This window comes from Rhinolophus ferrumequinum, chromosome 22, assembly GCF_004115265.2.
Source record: "Rhinolophus ferrumequinum isolate MPI-CBG mRhiFer1 chromosome 22, mRhiFer1_v1.p, whole genome shotgun sequence".
Taxonomy (NCBI): Eukaryota; Metazoa; Chordata; class Mammalia; order Chiroptera; family Rhinolophidae; genus Rhinolophus; species Rhinolophus ferrumequinum.
Window position 1 is genome coordinate 29,425,202 of NC_046305.1, and position 22,393 is coordinate 29,447,594.

Genomic DNA, 22,393 nt, shown 5'->3' on the forward strand with positions numbered 1-22,393 from the left:
CTTTGGTAAAATGCTCATGTTGCTCTTTGATTGTGTTCTGAGTTCATTAAACTGCCTTTTTGTGTTTTCTTGCATCTCATTGAGTTTTTTTCAGAACAGCAATCTTGAATTCTCTGTCATTTAAGTCACATATTTCCATATCTTTAAGTTCCTTTTCTGGAGACTTGTCTTGTTGTCTTGGTTATTAATGGCAATTACTGATTTATTATTTATTTCCCTAGACATCTACAGGAGTGGGTTCTGCAACAGGTTGATAGGAAGAAGTCTTTCTTTTGTTTTCCAGTACGTGTTGGTAGAATGTTTTATTTTCTCTCCGACTGCAGTCCTTTTTTCTCTCTCACACTGTAGTGCTATGTTTTCTCTGCACTATTCCAGCTTGTCACACAATGGAAGGATTCCCTGGAAAGTGAGGTTTCCTCTGTTAACAGTTCGCCTGGGTCATAGGGCACCGTGTCCCTGTGGGGATGCGGAGAGAGCCTGTGTTTTTCCGCAGTTCTGTTTACTCCTGCAGGGATCCACCCAGATAGGTGGGGATAGGGGTGGAATGAGTTGTGAGAGGTGGCCCAGAGCAATTGCCAGACCACCACCACAGCCAGTCCTGCTTCCACAGCTCCCTCCCCTTTGCCGGAACTAGTTGGGCTGCGAATCTTTGTCTGCAGACCATAGTTCTCAGAACTGCAAATATGGTGTTCTTTTGATCTGACACTGCTACTGTTCCACTTCTAGCACTGGGCAGGTGGGGGCAGGGAGAGCTCGGGGAGGGTAGGGAGGGGTGGCTAGTCTCATTGCCTAAAGCTTCCATTCTCTGCAGCAGTGAGGGTTTCAACCACCATTTCAGCCTTCTTCCCTCAGTTTTTGCTCCAAGGTCTCTGCCGTGAGCATTGGGTTCAGCCGTGTTATATGCTGTCCCCTCAGCCCTTTGGGCCATAAGCGGAGCCCTAGCAGTCTGAGTTCTTCCCTCTCCCACAGCTGCGATAGTTCCAAAATGCACCGAGCTCGGAGCACTGAGCTAGGTCTGCGTCCTGCTCCCGTGGGGCTCCGTCTCCGGCCTTCTCCTTTCCCTCCTCCCCTGCTCATGCTATTTGCCTACCTTTAGGTGAATTCCATAGTGAGCCTCTTCATCTTGCCTGTCTGCTGTGCAGGGAGTCCTTTGTATAGTAATAGCTGTTTAATTTGTTGTAAATTCCAGGGGAGATTTCCAGAGCTAACCTCACGCAGCCATTTTGATGACGTCCTCTGTTTCCAGTATTATGTTTAAGTCTTTGATCCATTTTTAGTTAACTGTGGTACATGGTAAAGATAGCAGTCTAGTTTCATTTTTTGCATGTGGCTTTCCAATTCTCTCAGCACCATTTATTGAAGAGTCTGTCTTTTCTCCATTGTATTTTTTTGCCTTCTTTGTCAAAAATTATCTGTCCATATTTATGTGGGTTTATTTCTGGGTTCTCAATTCTATTCCATTTTTCTATGTGTCTGTTTTTTCTGCCAATACCATGCTGTTTTGATTATTGCTGTCCTGTAGTACAAGCTGAAGTCAGGGAGTGTGATACCTCAAGCATTGTTCTTTTTTCTTAGGATTACTTTTTCTATTTGGGTCTTTTGTGGTTCTATATAAGTCTGATGATTTTTTTGTTCTATTTCTTTAAAAATTGCCATTGGGATTTTGATGGGGATTGCATTAAGTCTGTATATTGCACCAACAAAATGGGAGAAGATTTTTGCAAACAATGCCTCCAATATGGGGTTAATACCCAAATTTTTAAGGAACTCATACAACTCAACAACAACAAAAAAACCAATCCAGTTAAAAAATGGGCAGAGGACCTGAAGAGACATTTCTCCAAAGAGGACATACAGATGGCCAATAGATATATGAAAAGATGCTCAATATCACTTATCATCAGAGAAATGCAAATCAAAACCACAATGAGATATTACCTCACACCTGTTAGAATGGCTATCATCAACAAGACAAATAATACCAAGTGTTGGAGAGACTGTGGAGAAAAAGAAATCCTCATACACTCTTGGTGGAAATGCAGATTGGGTGCAGCCGCTATGGAAGGCAGTGTTGAGGTTCCTCAAAAAATTAAGAATAGAATTACCATATGACTCAGCAATCCCTCTCATGGGTATCTAACCCAAAAATCTGAAAACACTTATTCGTAAAGATGTATGTGCTCCAATGTTCATTGCAGCTTTATTTATGGCGGCCAAGACATGGAAACAACCAAAATGTCCTTCGATAGATGATTGGATAAAGAAGTCGTGGTGTATATACACAAAGGAATACCATTCTGCCACAAGAAAACATGGATGGTTCCTGATATTACTATGCTAAGAGAAATAAGTTAGACAGAAAAAAGTAGAGAACCATATGATTTCACTGATATGTGATATATAAAATAAAACCATCAAAAGAACTAGAGAAACAAATGAAGAAACAAAAACTCATAGACACAGACAATAGATTAGTGGTTAACAGGGGGTAAAGGGGAAGAGGGGTTGTAGATGAGGGTAAAAGGGATCAAATATGTGGTGATAGAAGGAGAACTGACTCTGGGTGGTGAATACGCAATGTGATATATAGATGATGTATTACAGAATTGTACATCTGAAACCTGTTTAACTTTACTGACACTTGTCACCCCAATAAACTTTTATTTTAAAAAAAGATCCATTTATGTTGTTACAAATGGCACTATTTCACCTTTCTTATGGCAGAGTCATATTCCATTGTGTAAACAACTAGTGAAACTGTGGCCACATACTTGGTGGCCACTGAGGGAAAATAACCCTGTTCTTTGTTTTTTTTTTCAGACGTTAGACAAGACTGCAACCAAACTGATTGACAATGATCATTATGATTCAAAGAATATTGCGGCTATCCGGGATGGAGTATGTTCAAGGGTTCAGATGTGTATCTGCCTGTCTGTGCACCAGACTCAGGGAAAGTGTTAGGGGCATGGTGACCAATGTGGGCAGTGGAGCTCATGTGTCCACATTTGGTTTCCTAATAATAAGTTTGCTCATGGTTTTGCAGCTATTGGCCCGGCGGGATGCCCTACGTGAAAGGGCTGCCACTCGACGCAGATTGCTGGAGGATTCATTACTTCTGCAGAAACTGTATCAGGACTCAGATGACCTGAAGAACTGGATCAACAAGAAGAAAAAGTTGGCAGATGATGAAGATTACAAGGTAGGCAGGGTTTTCCAGCCCTGGACGTATTTATCAGGATTTAGAGTCATGGAATTAGAGTTTTGGAGCTGAAAGGACCATAGCATTCAGCTGGTAAGCCTCTTTTTAGATGAGGAAACAGAGTCTCAGAGAAGGGCATGAGTCCCCTAACGCTATATATTTAGTTAAGAGCCAAGAATCTAGTTTCTTATTTTCCTATACCCTGCTTCCCATCATCCTTTTTCTCTGGGACAATTTTCAATGGTCTTTAATAGAATGGGATAAGGGAAGGACTATATTTAGCTGCTTGTTGTCTCTTTATCATGTCTTCTGCGCCCCCCTGCACCCTTATTGTAGAAAAACATTGTGTTTAATTTTAATGTACATTCAAATTCACTGAAAGCTACTTGGAACTCAGGTAACAAAAGTCACCTAAGTGCTGGATATAATATAAACTTATACAGTTTTGCACCTGGAAGAGAACATTTCCTAATTTTATAGATGAGGAAACTAGGGATATGAATTATGAAGTCGGTTGCCCAAAGTTATCCAGTTGTTTACTAGGCAGTTTAACGTAAGGGTTAGAGGCATGACTTTTGGAGAAGGGCTTGAATTTTCTCCCTCTTCTGTTTTAGTTTGTCTTACTTTGGAAAGTTTATGAATTATCATTTAGTCTTAAATGTATACCTCTATTCTTTTTATTCTTATATCTTTATAGAGCTATGAGAACCTTATCTATACCTTTTATTCTATAAAACTCAGCACTGTGTGCTTGTATTCACTAGAAGAGTTATGGTTCCAGTGCATTTAGGGTAAACAGATTTTCTCTTTATGGGCAAAAGGATGAATGATGCCTATACTAGGACAGGAATGGAAAATAATTTTCATCCTTCATGACGGCTCTGATTGATTGTTATTTCTTGCATGAAGTGTCAATATTCAAAATGATCTTTATTTTATTTTGTTCTTTATATTTCACATATAAGTGAGTTAGGAGGCAGGTGAAGGGATTAAGAAGTACAAATTGATAGTTACAAAATAGTCACAGGGATGGAAATTACAACATAGAATCACTTTGTAAATTACATATATGTCTAACCACTATGCTGTATTCCTGAAACTAATATAAAATAATATTGAATGTAGTTAAATTAAAAAAGTGATCTTCAGGCCATATCCAGGCTCAGCAGAAATAAATGCAGAGCTTGATTAGCTATGTCTTTCATGTGTATAGAAGGAAGTATTGGTCAGATGAGTTTCCTAAGCATTCTCTGGCTCTGTATTTGCAAAAGGACAGTTCTCCCTTCTATGTTCTTAATACAGTTAGATTTATAGTGAGAAGTAACCTCTGTCCTCAACATGTTTGCCCCTCACTCTTCAAGTAATGGTTTCATTTTATTTGTTCAACTTGTCTCAGGATACACAGAACTTGAAGAGCCGGGTTCAAAAGCAGCAAGTCTTTGAAGAAGAATTGGCAGCTAATGAGATCCTACTCAATAACCTAGAGAAAACTGGCCAGGAGATGATTGAGTGTGGTCACTATGCCTCTGACAGGGTAGCTGCTCGTGTGAGTGAAGTGACCAGCCTCTGGAAGGAATTGCTGGAGGCTACAGCGCAGAGAGGTTAGAAGCAGAATTTTTGTTGAAAGGCTAATCCTAAATTCTGAAACCTACCATTTTTGTCTTTACCTCCTTGAATTTACCTGGTGACCTCTATGAGAAGAAATGCTTCCCCACATTTTCTTTATTGGTCAAGAAGTTTTAAAAATTCAACCTAAATTCATCACACTATATATTTATACAATTTAATGTTTTCTTCATGTATGTAGATTTTTAAAACTGAAACTATTTTTTTATTTCTTCCAGTTTTTTCCATTGAAAAAATTTTTTTCTTGACTACTCAGGGACAATGAATTCTTTGTTGACTATGTACCTAAAACTAGTGTCCTTAAATTAGGTTTTACCTATTTTGGTTCTATAAACAAGGTAAGACATTATGACCCAAGTTAGTAAATTAAACATTAAAGGATTGTTGGTGCCGCATGTGATGTTCCTACAATATTTTCATTCTTATAAGTAGGGCTTGATGACTTATTATTTTTTTCACCTATGTTAAAGTGTTCAGGCTCTGCTGTAAGCTCTTAAAAAATTGTTACCAGAGGGTGAGCGGGAAGGGGGTGGTAGAAGAGGGTAAATGAGTTGAAATATATGATGATGGAAGGAGAACTGACTCTGGATGGTGAACACACAATGTGATATATAGGTGATGCATTACAGAATTATACACTTGAAACCTATGTAGCTTTACTAACTATTGTCACCCCAATAAACTTTAGTATTAAAAAAAGGAAAATCTAAAATAGAAAAAAATTCCCACATATCTACTTGAATGTCTCTATTAACATTTAACCTCACCTCTTACTGTGGACAATTAATCAATTATCATAATTCACACAAATAATGAGGTTCTCTTGTTAATAATATTCTCCTTGTTATAAAATGATTCTGCTCTGATTATAGAAGAGATATATCGTATTGATTCTGTTGGATGTCATTCTGATTTTTAGCTTAGGAAAAAAAAATCCAACTTGACTGTATAACAATAAGAAATCACTTCTACTCCACATCATGAGTTAGAGTAATTGTTTTGCAGAAATAATGCAAATAATTGCTATAAAGAGTTTATATGAGAACAGTGTGCACAATTAATACATTTGCTGGAAGAGAAAATGGTGGGGCATGTTTTGTGATGAAGAACAGTCTTCAAGTGGGGGGCCAGCAAAGTTTTGAGAGAGACATTTATAAAAAGATACTTCAAATTTTCAAATAGAGCCAAGCCCAAGTTTTGTATTTCTCTTGGAATGTGCACCATTTGGGTTGGAATCCTTTTGAAAAGGAGGACTCAATAGAAAGCAAGAAATGACATGTGAAAATACGCAAGGTGTTTAAAATCTAACACATTCGCTTAGCATAATAATCTTAAGGTCCATCCATGTTGTTGCAAATGGCACTATTTCATCTTTTCTTATGGCAGAGTAGTATTCCGTAGTGTATGTACACTACATCTTCTTTATCCAATCATCTATCAAAGGACACCTTGGTTGTTTCCATGTCTTGGCCACCATAAATAAAGCTGCAATGAACATCAGAGCACATATATCTTTACAGATAAATGTTTTCAGATTTTTTGGGTAGGTACCCAAGAGAGGGATTGCTGGGTAATCTATTACTAAGTAATTCTATTCTTAGTTTTTGAGGATTCTCCATACTGCTTTCCATAGCGTTGTACCAATTTACATCCCCACCAAGAGTGTATGGGGTTCCTTTTTCTCCACAGCCTCACCAACACTTGTCATTATTTGTCTTGTTGATGATAGCCATTCTAACAGGTGTGAGGTAATATCTCATTGTGGTTTTGATTTGCATTTCTCTGATGATTAGTGATGTTGAGCATCTTTTCATATGTCTTTTGGCCATCTGTATGCCATCTATGGAGAAATGTCACCCCAATAAATTTTAATTAGACACACACACACACACACACACACACACACACACACACACACGAAATTCAGACAATTAAGTTCGCAAACTTTCCACCATGTAAGTGCACGGTAGAAAGTTTGCAAATTTAATTGTCCATCCTCATATATAAGACTAAACAAAAAAATCTAACACATTCTCTGGGTAATGAACTATTGTTTATCTTTGTTTTGAGAACACTGCTGTATTCAAAAACAAATACCACCAAATTCTACAAATTTGAGGTGACTTTTTTGTATAATCACATGTGATACAGTTATATTTTTTCCATCAGATATCAAATTACTATATTGCTGTTTAAGTTGATGAAAGGTTTGTTATTGTGGAATGAGGAGCAGTTATGGTAACTGTCATATACTTAATGTCTTCCCCCAGGGACCCAGTTGTATGAAGCTAACCAGCAGCTACAATTTGAAAATAATGCCGAAGACCTGAAGCGCTGGCTAGAGGAGGTGGAGTGGCAGGCTACCTCTGAGGATTATGGGAAAGGCCTGGCGGATGTACAGAATCTACTCAGGAAACATATCCTCTTGGAGTCTGGTGTGGCTGCTCATCAGGTTTGTTCCTAGCTCTTTGACCAGTTGTAGGCCAACACACCTGGATATGCTCTGAGAAAACTTATAATGAATAATTATTTTTAAAAGAGGAAGAGATCAAGAAACTAAAGATAAAAATTCAAATCTTTTAGTTAGTAAACAGCCTCTTCCCAATATTTCTTCTAAACCAGACATTCTCCTGGTTGCCTGTTGTCTCTTGTCAGAACCCCATGTCTGATATAAGACTTTATTTACTCTTCTAAATATAACACTGCACTCTCAATCCAGAAGGCTGGGTTTTATATATAGCCTGTCATTTACTAGTTATGTGATCTTTGGTATGTATTTTCACCTTTTCCTACCTTTATGTCCTCACCTTTAAAATAAGGCTTTAGATAAAATTGCCTGTTTCTGTTCTGGCATTCTGCAAGTCAAAGCTTGAACGTATCTTTAATCCTACCATTTTCTTAGTTAAGAAAAATTGACATCTATACTTTTAAAGTGACTTAACAGAGAAAATTAACACTATGGTGCAGCTGTCTAGGCTCTTAGCTTCAGGATTATTCCCCTGGCACCTGCCAGACTGTTATTTAAAATAAATTTATCTAGTAAGTTTCTAGAGTATAGATACTGTATGTGAGTTTCTGGAAAACTCAGTAGAAATCCACTTCCAGTTGACTCAATTTCTCAACCCTAGGAATCCTAGCTTGTGTTTAAAAAATAATTCTGCTGTTTCCTGGAAGGTCTCACTAATCTGTCTAGTTAAAATACACTTCCATGATTTCTGCTTTTTGGTCACTTTGGGTGTAATAAGAAAGATAAAATAATCTACAAAAAACAAATAAGACAAACCTATTCAATTACACAGCTCTGAAAATGGTTTGATGGAATTTGAAATAACATAAAATGCTAGAGGTAGGAAAACTAAAACTGTATAAAGACAGCTTTGAAGGAAGAGTTTGGAACAGATTTTCAAAGGAGGGGCAAAATAAGATTTGGTGAAAGGTAAATAAAAACATACAAAGAGAAAGAGCATGTGTAAATACATAATAAATATAATAAATAAAAGACCTTATTTTGGAAAGCTAGGGCATCCAACCACCAGGAATTGGTTCTCCTAAGTAGAGTAGAGGCTAATATAAAGACAAAATATATTTTAAGTATGGACTATTAAATTTGAAAAAAATCTTAAATGCACTCTAGGTCAAAATTCTTACTATATAAATGAGAAAACTAAAATTAAAACAGGTGAAAGAGCTTTCCCAAAATAAAATGTCAAGTGACTGGCAGCCAAGAATAGAAGCCAAGTCTTCTGTCTTCTCAGTCTGGGGCATCTTGCACAACATTAGAGGTTTTCAGATAGTACAGTGGATCCATAATGATGATGATAATAAAGATGTTTTAAAATCTCTCTGTTACACTATGATGCTTTCCAAAGTTAAAGTTAGTTAATTAATCCTAAGAAATGAAAACAGTTGGCTAGTGAGAGATATTAACTTTAATTATTTACGGAGCCTTTAATTTTTTTGTGGAGAAGTGAGTATATGTTTTAAGAAACTATTAAGGGGGTTGGGGGGTGGGGGATGAGGGTGAGGGGGATCAAATGTACGGTGATGGAAGGGGAGCTGACTCTGGGTGGTGAACACACAGTGTGATTTATGGATGATGTGATACAGAATTGCACAACTGAAATCTATGTAATTCTACTAACAATTGTCACCCCCAATAAATTAAAAATAAATTAAAAAAAAAAAAAGAAACTATTGATAGTTAATGGTTTGTTCCAAATTGAGAAGAGATAGAGCAAACACTTTAGAGGTTGAGAATTGGATATCAAAATAGAATAAGTAAAACCAATGCCTACTGTTCATCTACCTCCTGAAGAACTTCTCTTTTGTACTACCTCTCCCCACCACAACAAAAAGAAAATAAGCAAACAAAAGTCCTGTGTAGTGTCCTTCTGCCAGGCCACTTATAGTTGATTTCACTAATAAAGGTGAAATGCATCTCCTGTATCTGTTTTAGCATATAGAAATACAATTAAAATTTTATTTCCAGGAAGATATTTTGAAACCCTATTTCTGTATTCTTTCTTTCTCAGATACAGTCCAAATCGGGTCTTTGATTTATTCCAGTTCACACAACTGGGTGTGACCAAGGCAGTACCTTTGCATTTCTTTCTGAGGTTCTGACATTTGTTTTGTAACATCACATTTCATCTCATAGGCATTGTTCCTGCTATGCAACAAACTTAAGTCTCAGAAGTTTCCATGTTAGTTACAGTTATAGCTAACTTTAAAAGGAGAGGAAGAGGCTAAAAGGGGAATTGTGATTGAAGAAGCCACCCCCCGTCACCCCTCCCCCTCCATTTTCCTTAGGGCCACAACTTATCAATACTCCCAAACAATTAAAGCTCTGTAGTTCTGGTTTCTCTGATTTCCTTGCTACACTTTGTAAATATATTGTCTTTTCTGAAATATGGTTTGAAAACTATTTTCTTGTAAATAGCTTTCTTAGCTTGATGAAATGGTCCTCAGTGTAGTAACCCCTCCCATTCTATTTCATTGATTTGATTAGAAGTCCTAACATAGTGCATACGGGATTTGATTCTCTCCATGGCCTCCCCATACCGAACTCCATCCTTTTCTACTAAATGATGTAATTTCCTGACACCCATTCACTTACTCCCTCAGGATCAGGTAGACACCCTCACAGACTTGGTGACATATTTTGAAGAAACAGGCCATCCTGATGCTGGGGACATACGTGCAAGGCAAGAGAAACTGGTGTCCAGGTTTGAAGCCCTGAAAGAGCCACTGGCTACCCGGAAGAAGAAGCTCATTGACCTTCTCGACCTGCAGCAGATTTGCAGAGACACAGAGGATGAGGAAGCCTGGATCCAAGAGACTGAACCTTCAGCAGCTTCCACCTATCTTGGTTAGTAAAGCCTGGGCAAGCTGAGCCATAAGGAGTGTGCCACGGTCTACAGATTTTTTGACAGATCTGGAATACAGTAGTGCAGGAGCAAAGTTTGTACTCAGCTCTTTCCTCTCTGACTCATGAAAATGTTTCCAATCTTCCACAAGAATATTTTTTTAAAAATTCATACTTAAAAGTTTACCTCTGTCACGAGCGCCTGTAAAGGCAGTCTGCTATATTTCAGTCTATTCCTGAAAGTCAAGGGGACTTTAACTCCTCTGCAGGGCCCTACGTCCCTGCATGGTACTAGTGACGTGAGTGGGGAATAATGCACTGGCACACAGGTTCAGATAGAGTGAGTCACACAGCTTTATTTGGGAGCCAATGTTCCTCCAGAGGCCAATGCTCTGGTAAGCACGGAAGGTTATACAGAATAGAATAAAATTTAATAATGAACCAAGTCCCAGAGTCATCTGAGGTGGTGAAGGTCCCTGGTCCGGGAGCGACAACTGGGCCCACGATGGGTCTGAGGCAAGCTGGTCTTGCAAGGAAGAACTTTGGAGAGTCCCAGAGTATCGCAGCTTGCTACTCGCAGATGACTCTGTCAGATATTGTCTGGCTCAGCGCCTCACAGAGGGTCTTAAGCCACGACGCCCAGTTAGACTGCTCACAGTATTGCTCTGGAGTTCTGCTTTTATCCTCTTTTCCTTGGACTTGTTTATTTCTTAGGTGATAACCAGAAGTGGTTTTCCAGGAGATTTTTATCTCTTAGATGATAACCAGAAGTTGCTTGGTAAATGTGTTTACCACTCAATTTTGTTATGCTCACTTTCACACAAAAACATGTTTTTTACTTTACTCTTATCAGTCTCACACATGTGTGGTCATACTCCTGTCCCTACTAGTAAACAACTTGTTTTGCAAACCTCAATCCAACATATATAATACATTTTATATGCTCTACACAATCTCCTAAAACCAGACATGAACAGTGCCATGAATTTAAGGCCTCTGGGTAGAGCTAGAGTACTCACCTTTTTACTTGCTCTAACTTAAGTTATTGCCAGGGTCCTTGATTCAATAGCCATGGTTAGTGTTTGAGGTACCAAGGGTTTTTTGTCTATATTGTCAGGGGCTCCCTTTTATAACTATTACAAAGATAAAGGGGGTGAAGTAGCAGATAAAACAGATTTTTCCTTTCCTTTGGAAGCTATCAGTTTACCTTTACCAGTGCTGGGACACTTGCATTGAAATATAGAAAAAAAGGTGCACATGAATATAATGCAAACTTAGTATGAATGTATTGGGAACATCTATGTGGGACTAGACAATTGTGACAATGGAAGGCTAGTTTGGGAAAACATCCTAGAAGAGAAAAGATCTCTTTGAAGTTTGGACAGGCATAGAAAGTTTCTGGAGAGCACTTAGTGTGAAGTATAGGGAAGAAATTTTTGGAGGAAAGAAAGGTGAAATGTGGATGGGAGGAAGGGAGAATGAACTTGAGATCTTAGAAGATGGAGGAAATGAAAAACACATAGTATTTATAATGTGCTTGTTTGTGTTAAGCAATGAGTGAGGCATTTTTTATAAGTTATTTTTAATCCTTACAAGCAAAACAGGTAACACTGCTACATTTATGGTGAAAAAAATCTTAAGTTTAGAGAATTTAATAACTTCCTGACACCCATAGAAACTAGGAGTGGAAGATACTGATTTTTACACCACAATATTCTAAAAGAAAATTGGTTGCATAATATTGGAAGTTTGGGTTGAAGTTACTTGCCTTTCTACCTACCTTCCAAAGATAATAGTGATTTATTTATTATCTTTTGTGGAATAATAAATTGAATTTTCTTAGTACAAAGAGGCATGGGGAAGAATAAAATTGAACAGATTTAATTCAGACAAGTGATATACATGTCAGAAAGCCCACATAATGATTAAACCTCAAAGGAAAGAAAATGTAGGTCCAAGAGTTATAAAGGAGTAGAATAGCCTTATATTAGAACAATACCAGACCTTGAAATTATTTTTCTCTGCAGGCAAGGACCTGATTGCTTCCAAGAATCTTCTGAACAGACACCAAGTCATCCAGGCTGACATTGCCAGCCATGAGATACACATCCAACTGATAACGAAGAGGGGCAACAAAATGGTAGAGGAAGGTAAGTATGATTCAGATTGGGTATAACAATCATCCCTATGCCAAACTTATGGGATGAAGTTTGTTCAACTTTAGGGCTTCAAGGGAATTTAAAGATATCTGATCTACCTTCTCATCCAATGTAAAAATTCCCTTTGGGTGTTTCTGACACATATAGTGTTGTTTGTACATTCCAATAACAGAAAACTCCCTACCTCATTAGCCACTCATTCCTATTTTTCTATAAATCCACAATTATTAACATAAAATATGTTATCTTTTTTCATTTCATTTTATTTTATTTTTTAATTAAAATTTTTTTGGTGACAATAGTTACTAAAATTACATAGGTTTCAAGTGTACAATTCTATAATACATCATCCATATATCACATTGTGTGATCACCACCCAGAGTCTAGCCTCAGCAAATATAAAACATATTAACTTAATGATGAATATGATTTTTTTTGTAGAAGTCACAGAATTCAGGATTTGTTACAAAACTCCATAAAACAACTCAGATCCTTTTCCCATATGGGAACTTCCAAATCTGTGAAGACATGTTTTATGTTTCCAGTGTCTTATAGTCTTTATGGTAAATAGCACCATTTCTTTATATAGTCTCAATGCTTCTCCTCCTCCTGGTTTCCCATCTTCAGAAACCCTTACTGCTTAAATGTAATGTTCAGAACCAAACATCATATACCAGGTGTGTTATAAGCAATGTAGATTTCATTGGGATTTTCCTTCCATTGATTTAAAAATAAACTGCTGCCAGCCAGTATCCAGCTATCAAAAATATGGTGTAAAATTAAGATTCCTGAACAAAAATTCAGATCTCAGTTCAGTTATTCAAACTGAAAAATGTTTATTTGGGATTCCTATTTTACTATAGTGACTTGTTTTTTTTTCTTGAAATCTCCCGCTGTAATGGTGGATTTTACCTATTTCTCTTTTCAATTCTATCAGTTTTTGTTTCATGTATTTTGAAACCCTGTTATTGCATGCATATATATTTAGACTTGTTATGTCTTCTTGATGAATTTAAATCTTTAACATTATGATATAATTCTCTTTACCCCCAAAGGCTATTTAGTGTGACTTTAACATAGCCACTCTGTCTTTGATTCATGTTTGCACAATGTATGTTTCTCCGTCCTTTTGCTTGTACTCTGTTTCTTTGTATTTAAAGCAGATTTCTTATAGAGAGCAAATAATTAGACTTTTTAAATTAAATTTATTAAATGACATTGGTTAATAAAATTATACAGGTTTCAAATGTACAATTCTATAATATGTCATCTGTATATTGCATTGCATGTTCACCACCCAAAGTCAAATCTCCTTTCATCACCTTATACTTGACCTCCTTTATCCTTTTACCACCCTTCCCCCCTTACCCTCCGGTAACCACAAAACTGCTTTCTGTGTCTGTGAGCTTTGCAATCTGATGATCTCTTCCTTTTAATTGGAGCATTTAGACCATTCACATTTAAAGCAATTACTCTGTCAAAAGAATGAAATCTTACAATTTGTAACAACATGGATGGACTTAGAGCATATTATGCCAAGTGAAATAAGTCAGACTGAGAAAGACAAATACCATATGATCTCACTTATATGTAGAATCTAAAGGACAGGAAAAAAATGAACAAAAAAACCCAGAAATAGACTCATAGATACAGAGAACAAACTGATGGTTGCTAGATGGGAAATGGGTGAGAAAGGTGAAGGGATTATGAAGTATAAATTGGTAGTTACAATATAGTCACGGGGATATAAAATACAGTATGTGGAATATAGTCAATAATATTGTAAAAACTATGTATACTGTCAAATGGATACTAGACTTATTGAGGAGATCACTTCCTAAATCATATAAATCTATGCAGTATAGTCATGGGATGTAAAGTACAGCATAGCAAATATAGTCAATGATATTGTAATAGCTATGTATGGTGTCAGATGAGTAGTAGACTTGTTGGGGTCACCACTTTGTAAGGCGTGTAAATGTCTAATCACTATGTTGTTTTTTACCCTGGAAACTAATAATAATAACCAAAAAAAAAAAACACTAAAAAATAAAGCAATTATCAATATGGGTAATTTTAAATCTAATATCTTCTACTTGTTTTCTCTTTGTTTATTAGTTTCTGCTTTCTTTGGATTAACTGTGTATTTATTATGATTTCATTTTATCTTCATAATTGTTTATTAGATATAGTTCTGTGATGTGTGTTTGTGTGTGTGTGTGTGCACATATATTCATTCTATGGTAATGATTCTCTAATTTTTGTTTTGTGGTTTTCATAATGTTGCTAAGACATTATTTGCCTTCTCCACACTCTTTTATAAGTGTACAGTGAAGTTTTCTGGAGTCTACATGATGTATGATAAGGCCATTTTTCTAATGGTTATGGCATATATGTGTGTGTATTCATTTTAGAATTTTCCTTTTTCACTTCTGTTATGGTGACTACCCATAGATATCACCATACAAGCAAAAGCTTAAAAGTGTCCCCAATAACTTTTTAAATTATGAAGGGATTCTGGGAGCAAAAATTTAAGAGTAACCAGTCCAATACTCTAGGGGACCTCTTTGCATATCATCGAAACTCCATGTCTGTGTAACACCTATCTCTTCAGTACTGTGTTCCACAAACTCAGCTGTCTTGTCTGCCCCCAACCCTGATCTCTGTCTCCTCACTTCAGTGTGACTACTAGTTCTGTTTGGATTAGCTCTCCTAGCACTACAGCCTAGAAACTGCACCAGGCTTAAACTGTGGCAGTCATAGGGCGTACCTCATATTTTTCCCTTCTCTCAGGAGTCACAATCTTCTGCCTATTGTCTGAAAATCATTGCGTCTTGCAGTTTGTCCTGTTTTCTAGTTGTTTATGGTGGGGAACAATTCTATAGTAATAAGCCCTTTATGGGTAGAAATGTAAATCTGCTGAATTTTCTGTTTAGTCTAGAGAATAATGTTTTTCGAACTCTGAGCAGTACCCATACATAGGTATTTTGTATTCATGTCTGTATAACATAGAACATATTACCCAATTAACCACCACAGAGACACATCTATCCCTCATTAGCATCTATTTATGCTTAATCTCATGGCATTTCCATTCCCAAGAACTTAGGTAAAATGTCATGTTGAGTACATGCAGCATCATCCTCATGCCTCTCTCCCCAGGTCATCAAAAGGATTGAAGTGTAGTGAACGTTAATGAGGGTAACACTCACCTTTTCTATAACTATTCCATAGGACACTTTGCTGCAGAAGATGTGGCCTCTAGGGTGAAGAGTTTGAATGAGAATATGGAGTCTCTCCAGGCTCGAGCTGCTAGACGGCAAAATGATCTTGAGGCCAATGTCCGGTTCCAGCAGTACCTGGCTGACCTGCATGAAGCAGAAGCATGGATTAGAGAGAAAGAACCTATTGTAGACAATACTAACTATGGGGCTGATGAAGAAGCAGCTGGGGTAAGGCAGACACCCAAGGTGTTTAAAATCTAACACATTTGCTTAGCATAATAATCTTAAGATCCATCCATGTTGTTGCAAATGGCACTATTTCATCTTTTCTTATGGCAGAGTAGTATTCCATTGTGTATTGCTTAATATTCATCAAATAGTACTAAATTAGATTGTGGGACAATAATAAGTTCTGTTATATTAGTTGAGGTTTCCAGAATGATAGCTTTTGGACTTCATTTGCTGGAATATCCTCAGAGTTGACAGAGATCTGCCCCTCCCCACCAAAAAAAATTACATTTTCCTAATCCCACGGAGACCCATAGATTCCCCAGAGATTGTCTAAACTCAGAAAGGCATGACCAGAGATCCATGCCTGTCTTAGTCCCATCTTAAACTTCGCAAAGTAACCTTGAGATTTCACAAACCAATCATGGTTTTAAGATATAGTCATCTTAAATACTTTATTGAAATAAAATCATGAAGACATGGGGGTAAGAAGAAAATCAAAGGTCCCTTTCTATCCATTTCTTTGTTTTGTTCATTGTCCTATGGGGAGACAATACAGTATTTCACAAACTTTCAGTACTAGAAATAATTGAAATAGCCATCTAAAGTTATGCTAATGTTTAATCTGAATGTTTAAAGTTATGTTAATGTTTAACATTATCAGCAGTACCCTTTTTTAGCTGTGATGTGTGTTGATAAAATGCTTGTGCACTTTTGACTTTATGTTGATTGAAGCAAATATATTGAAATTGTTATTCATTTTTTAACTGTTATTTTCTTTTTTTCTTTGATACTTGAATATTTAGGTATAAAAAAATCTATATATTAAGTAGAAAGTGTCTCTTACCAATAATTAAAACAATCAGAAAAAACCAAAATAATGCTTCAAACATCCCCCTTGGGATGCTTACTGTTCTTCCTGTATTACTTTCCATGATCTTCCCATTAAAAAATCCAGGTTCTTCTAAAGAAGCATGAGGCCTTCCTAGTGGATCTTAATGCATTTGGAAACAGTATGCAAGCTCTACGGGATAAGGCAGAAGCATGCCAGGTAAGAAAACCCTAGGGATGACAAGAATCACTATCTCTACAACAGAGGAAAAGGAATTCTTTTTATTACTGGTTTTCATTTACTGTAACCTAGGAAACAATTGCAAAAAAATAGTAAATTATGATTCTTATATGCAAAAATTGTAGCATCTTCATAGCATTTTCAGAGATTTAGTCCATAAGAATTTTTAGATTAGTGTTATTTTTGTTTTTCCCATTCCTTTTATTTTTTTATTATTTTTTTTAAAGTGCACAATACAGTACTTTTATTTGCTCATTATTTACTGTTTTCCATATTACTTTTTTTTATTAGTTTCAGGTGTACAAGACAAAGTAATACTTAGATGTTTATCATTTATATCCCTCACACTGTGTGAACCCCCTTCCTCCCATCCACTATCCCTCTGACATTGCACAGAGCCAGTACATTTCCACTGTCTCTATTCCTAATGCTGTACTCCGCTTCTTGTAGGTATATACATATACATATATATATACATATTTATACATATACATACCTATACATATACATATGTATGTATATGTATACATATACAAGTTTATATATATATAAACTTGTAGTTGACATTAATTATTGTTCAGCTTCAGCTTCAGGTGTACAATGCAGTGATCCGGACTGCATCTACATTATCCTTGAGGTGGTCTCCCTAACGAGACAAGTGTCCATCGGATACCCTACAAAATCTTTACAACATTATTGATTACATTCCCCAAGTTAGTTTTCAAAACCCCATGGCCATCTTGTGGTTACCGACTGTTTTCTAATCCTCTCACCTTCCCTTTTATCCCTACTCCCCCTCCCATCTAGCAACCCTCAGTTTTTCCTCTATGTCTCCAAAACTGTTTCTGATTAGTTCATTTACTTATTCTTTTCTTTAGATTCCACATACAAGTGAGATCATATGGTATTTGTCTTTCTCCAACTGACTTATTTCACTTAACATAATGTTCTCTAGGTCCATCCATGTTGTTGCAAATGGTAAGATTTCTTTCTTCTTTATGGCTGCATAATACTCCATTGTATAAATGTACCACAGTTTCTCAATCCAGTCATCTACTGATGGCCATTTCGGTCGTTTCCATGTCTTGGCTATTGTGTATAGTGCTACAATAAACATAGGAGTGCATAAAGTTTTTTGAATTAGAGTTTTGGATTTCTCCGGATAAATACCTAGGAGTGGAATTGCTGGATCATAAGGTAGTTCCATTTTCAGATTTTTGAGATACCGCCATACTGTTTTCCATAGTGGCTGCACCAATCTGCAATCCCACCAACAGTGCACAAGGATTCCCTTTTCTCCACATCGGCGCCAGCACTTGTTGTTTGTTGATTTATTGATATAGCCATTTTGACTGGGGTGAGGTTTCCCCATTCTCATTGTGGTTTTTATTTGCATTTCTCTGGTGGTTAGGGAGGTGGAGTATTTTTTCATATGTCTGTATGCCCTTTTTAGAAAAATGTCTCTTCATGTCCTTTGCCCATTTTTTAATTGGGTTGTTTATTTTTTTGGAGTTGAGTTTGAGTGAGATTTTTATAAATTTATGATATTAACCCCTTATAAGATATATCATTGGCAAATATCTTTTCCCATTCAGTAGGATCCCTTTTTGTTTTATTGATGGTTTCCTTTGCTGTGAAAAAACTTTTTAGTTTGATGTAATCCCACGTTTGTTTTTTCTCTTACTTCCCTTGTGTGGGGGGATATATCAGTAAAAATCTTACTCTGGGTAATGTCTGTGAAGTTTCTTCCTACATTTTCTTCTAGGAATTTTATGGTTTCAGATCTTACATTTAAGTCTTTAAGCCATTTTGAATTTATTTTTGTATATGGTGTAAGGAGGTGGTCCAGCTTCATTTTTTTGCATGTGTCTGTCTAGGTTTCCCAGCACCATTTATTGAATAGACTGTCTTTACCCCACCGTACATTCTTGCTTCCATTGTCATAGATTAAATGACTATATAGGCATGGATTTATTTCTGGACTCTCTATTCTGTTCCATTGATCTATGTGTCTGTTTTTATGCCAATACCATGCTGTTTTCATTACTGTAGCCTTGTAGTATAATTTGATGTCAGGTAGCTTTATACCTCCCACTTTGTTCTTATTTCTCAAGATTGCTGAGGCTATCCATAGTCCCATCTAAATTTTAGGATTATATGTTCTGTTTCTGTGAAAAACGTCATTGGTAGTTTGATAGGAATTGCGTTGAATATGTATATTGCCTTAGGCAGTATGGACATTTTAACTATATTACTTCTTCCTATCCATGAACGTGGTATGCGTTTCCATCTATTTGTATCTTCTTTCATTTCTTTCTTCAGTGTCTTGTAAAAGATCTGAGTACAGATCTTTTACTTCTTTGGTTAAATTTATTCCCAGGTATTTTACAGTCTTTGAAGCAATTGTAAATGGGATTGTTTTTTAAATTTCTCCTTCTGATGTTTTATTATTGGTATATACAAATGCAACTGATTTCTGAATATTAATTTTGTATTCTGCTACTTTACTAAATTCATCTATCAGCTCTAATAGTTTCTTGGTGGAGTCTTTAGGGTTCTCTCTATATAGTATCATGTCATCTGCATATAATGACAATTTTACTTCCCTTACCAATTTGGATGCCTTTTATTTCTTTTTCTTGTCTGATTGCTGTGGCTAGAACTTCCAGCTCTATGTTGAATAGAAGTGGAGAAAGTGGGCAACCTTGACTTGTTCCTGACCTTAAGGGGAATGGTTTTAGCTTTTCCCCATTGAGCTGTGTTAGCTGTGGGTTTATCATATATGGCCTTTATTATGTTGAGATATGATCCCTCTATTCCCACTTTCTTAAGGGTTTTTATCATAAATGGCTGCTGGATTTTATCAAATTCTTTTTCTGCATCTATTGATATGATCATGTGATTTTTATTTTTCATTTTGTTAATGTGGTATATCACATTTATTGATTTGCAGATATTGAACCACCCTTGCATACCAGGGATGAATCCCACTTGATCATGGTGTATGCTCTTTTTAATGTAGTGCTGAATTCTGTTTGCTAATATTTTGTTGAGGATTTTTGCATCTATGTTCATTAGAGATATCGGCCTGTAGTTTTCTTTTTTTGTGGTGTCTTTGTCTGATTTTGGGATCAGGGCTTCGTAAAAAGTGTTTGGGAGTCTTCCCTCCTTCTGGATTTTTTGGAAGAGCTTGAGGAGAATAGATGATAATTTTTTTTGAACGTTTTGTAAAATTCACCTGAAAAGCCATATGGTCCAGGGCTTTTGTTTGTTGGGAGATTGTTGATTAGTGATTCAATTTCCCTGGTGGTAATCAGTCTATTCAGGTTTTCTTTTTCTTCTTAAGTTAACCTTGGAAGGTTGTATGCCTCTAGAAAATTGTCCATTTCTTCCAGATTGTCAAATTTGTTGGCATATAGTTGCTCATAGTAATTTCTTAAAATTTTTTGTATTTCTGTGGTGGCTGTTGTCACTTCTCCTCTTCCATTTCTGATTTTATTAATTTGGGTCATCTCTTTTTTATGATAAGTTTGTCGATTTTGTTTATGTTCTCTAAAAACCAGATCTTGGATTCATTGATCTTTTATACTATTTTTTTGACTCTATTTCATTTATTTCCTCTCTGCCCTTTATTATCTCCTTCCTTGTGCTCTGTTTGGGCTTATTTTGCTGTTCTGTTTCCAGATCCCTTAAGTGTAAGGATAAACTGTTGATTAGTGATTTTTTTTATTTCTTTAGGTAAGCCTGCATTGCTATGAATTTCCCTCTTTGGACTGCTTTCACTGCATCCCATAGATTTTTGGGTCGTCGGGTTTTCATTTTCGTTTGTCTCGAGACATCTTTTGATTTCTTCCTTGATCTCCTGGTTGACCCATTCATTATTTAGTAACATGTTATTCAACCTCCATGTATTTGTGTGTCTTCCAGTTTTTTTCCTGTAGTTGATTTCTAATTTCATAGCACTGTGGTCAGAGAAGACAGTTGGTATGATTTCAATTTTCTTAAATTTATCAAGACTTGTTTTGTGGCCTAACATGTGGTCTATCTAGGAAAATGTTCCATGTGTGCTTGAGAAGAACATGTATTCTGCAGTTTTGCAGTGAAATGATCTGAAAATATTGATTAAATCCAATTGGTCCATTGTGTTATTTAAGGCTATTGTTTCCATATTGATTTTCTGTCTGGAAGACCTGTCTCTGCTGTCATGGTGTGTTGAAGTCACCTATTATGATAGTGTTACTGTTGATCTCTGTCTTTATGTCAGTCAATATCTGTTTTATATATTTAGGTGCTCCTATGTTGGGTGCATAGATGTTTACTAGGGTTATGTCCTCTTGTCGGATCGATCCCTTTATTATTATATAGTGCCCATCTTTGTCTTTTAATATGTTCTTCATTTTAAAGTCTATTTTGTCAGATATAAGTATTGCAAATCCAGCTTTTTTCTCATTTCCATTTGCATGAAATATCTTACTCCAACTGGTCACTTTTAGCCTGTGTGTGTCTTTTGATCTGAGGTGAGCTTGTAATCAGCATATACAAGGGTCTTGCTTTCTTATCCACTCAGCCACCCTCTGTCTCTTGATTGGAGCATTTATTCCATTTATATTTAAAGTGATTATTGATAGGTACATAGTTATTGACATTTTTAAATTTGGAGTTAGACTGTTTTCATCTTTCTTCTATTTACAGAAGTGCTTTTAGTATTTCTTGCAATGCTGGGTTGGTGGTAATAAATTTCTTTAGCTTTTTCTTTTCTGGGAAGCTCTTTATCTCTCCATCAACTTTAAATGATAGCCTTGCTGGATAAAGCAATCTAGGTTGTAGGCCTTTGTTTTCCATCACTTTGAGTATCTCCTGCCACTCCCTCCTGGCCTTCAATGTTTCTGTAGAAAAATCATTTGATAGTCTATGGGAGTTCCCTTGTATGTAACCTTCTGTCTTTCTCTTGCTGCTTTTAGGATTCTCTCTTTGTCTTTAAGCTTTGCCATTTTAACTATAATGTGTCTAGGTGTGGACCTGTTTGGGTTTATCCTTGTTGGAACTCTCTGCACTTCCTGCGCTTGTATGTTGGTTTCCTTCATCAGGTTAGGGAAGTTTTCGGACATTATTACTTCAAATATGTTCTCAATTCCTTGCTTCCTCTCTTCACCTTCTGGTATTCCTATGATGCGCATGTTGTTGCGCTTGATGTTATCCCAGAGGTCTCTTAAGCCATCCTCATTGTTTTTTATTCTTTTTTCTTTCTGTTCCGTTTAGTGATCTCTGCTAACTTGTCTTCTAAGTCGCTGATTCGATCCTCTGCTTCATCTAACCTACTGGTAATTCCTTCAAGTGTATTCTTTATTTCAGTTGTATTCTTTAGTTCTAACTGGTTGTTCATTACGATTCCTCTATCCTTCTTTATGTCATCACTAAGCTCCTTAAACATTCTTATCATCAGTGTTCTGAACTCTGTCTCTGATAGGTTGGTTAGCTCTGTTTCATTTGGTTCCATTTCTGGAAGTTTCTTCTGTTCT

At 36.4% G+C, this 22,393-nt stretch overlaps 1 protein-coding gene across 1 annotated transcript in view; it reads left to right on the forward strand.

Annotated features, from left to right (window-relative positions):
• Positions 1 to 22,393, forward strand: part of SPTA1 (spectrin alpha, erythrocytic 1) — a 115,065-nt gene that overhangs the window by 37,218 nt on the left and 55,454 nt on the right. Inside the window, exons 13-20 of the mRNA XM_033093192.1 lie at positions 2,821 to 2,898; positions 3,044 to 3,199; positions 4,596 to 4,800; positions 7,096 to 7,277; positions 9,950 to 10,193; positions 12,218 to 12,340; positions 15,585 to 15,802; positions 16,761 to 16,853. Coding sequence (XP_032949083.1) covers positions 2,821 to 2,898; positions 3,044 to 3,199; positions 4,596 to 4,800; positions 7,096 to 7,277; positions 9,950 to 10,193; positions 12,218 to 12,340; positions 15,585 to 15,802; positions 16,761 to 16,853 — 1,299 coding nt within the window. The remainder of the gene's footprint in view (positions 1 to 2,820; positions 2,899 to 3,043; positions 3,200 to 4,595; positions 4,801 to 7,095; positions 7,278 to 9,949; positions 10,194 to 12,217; positions 12,341 to 15,584; positions 15,803 to 16,760; positions 16,854 to 22,393) is intronic.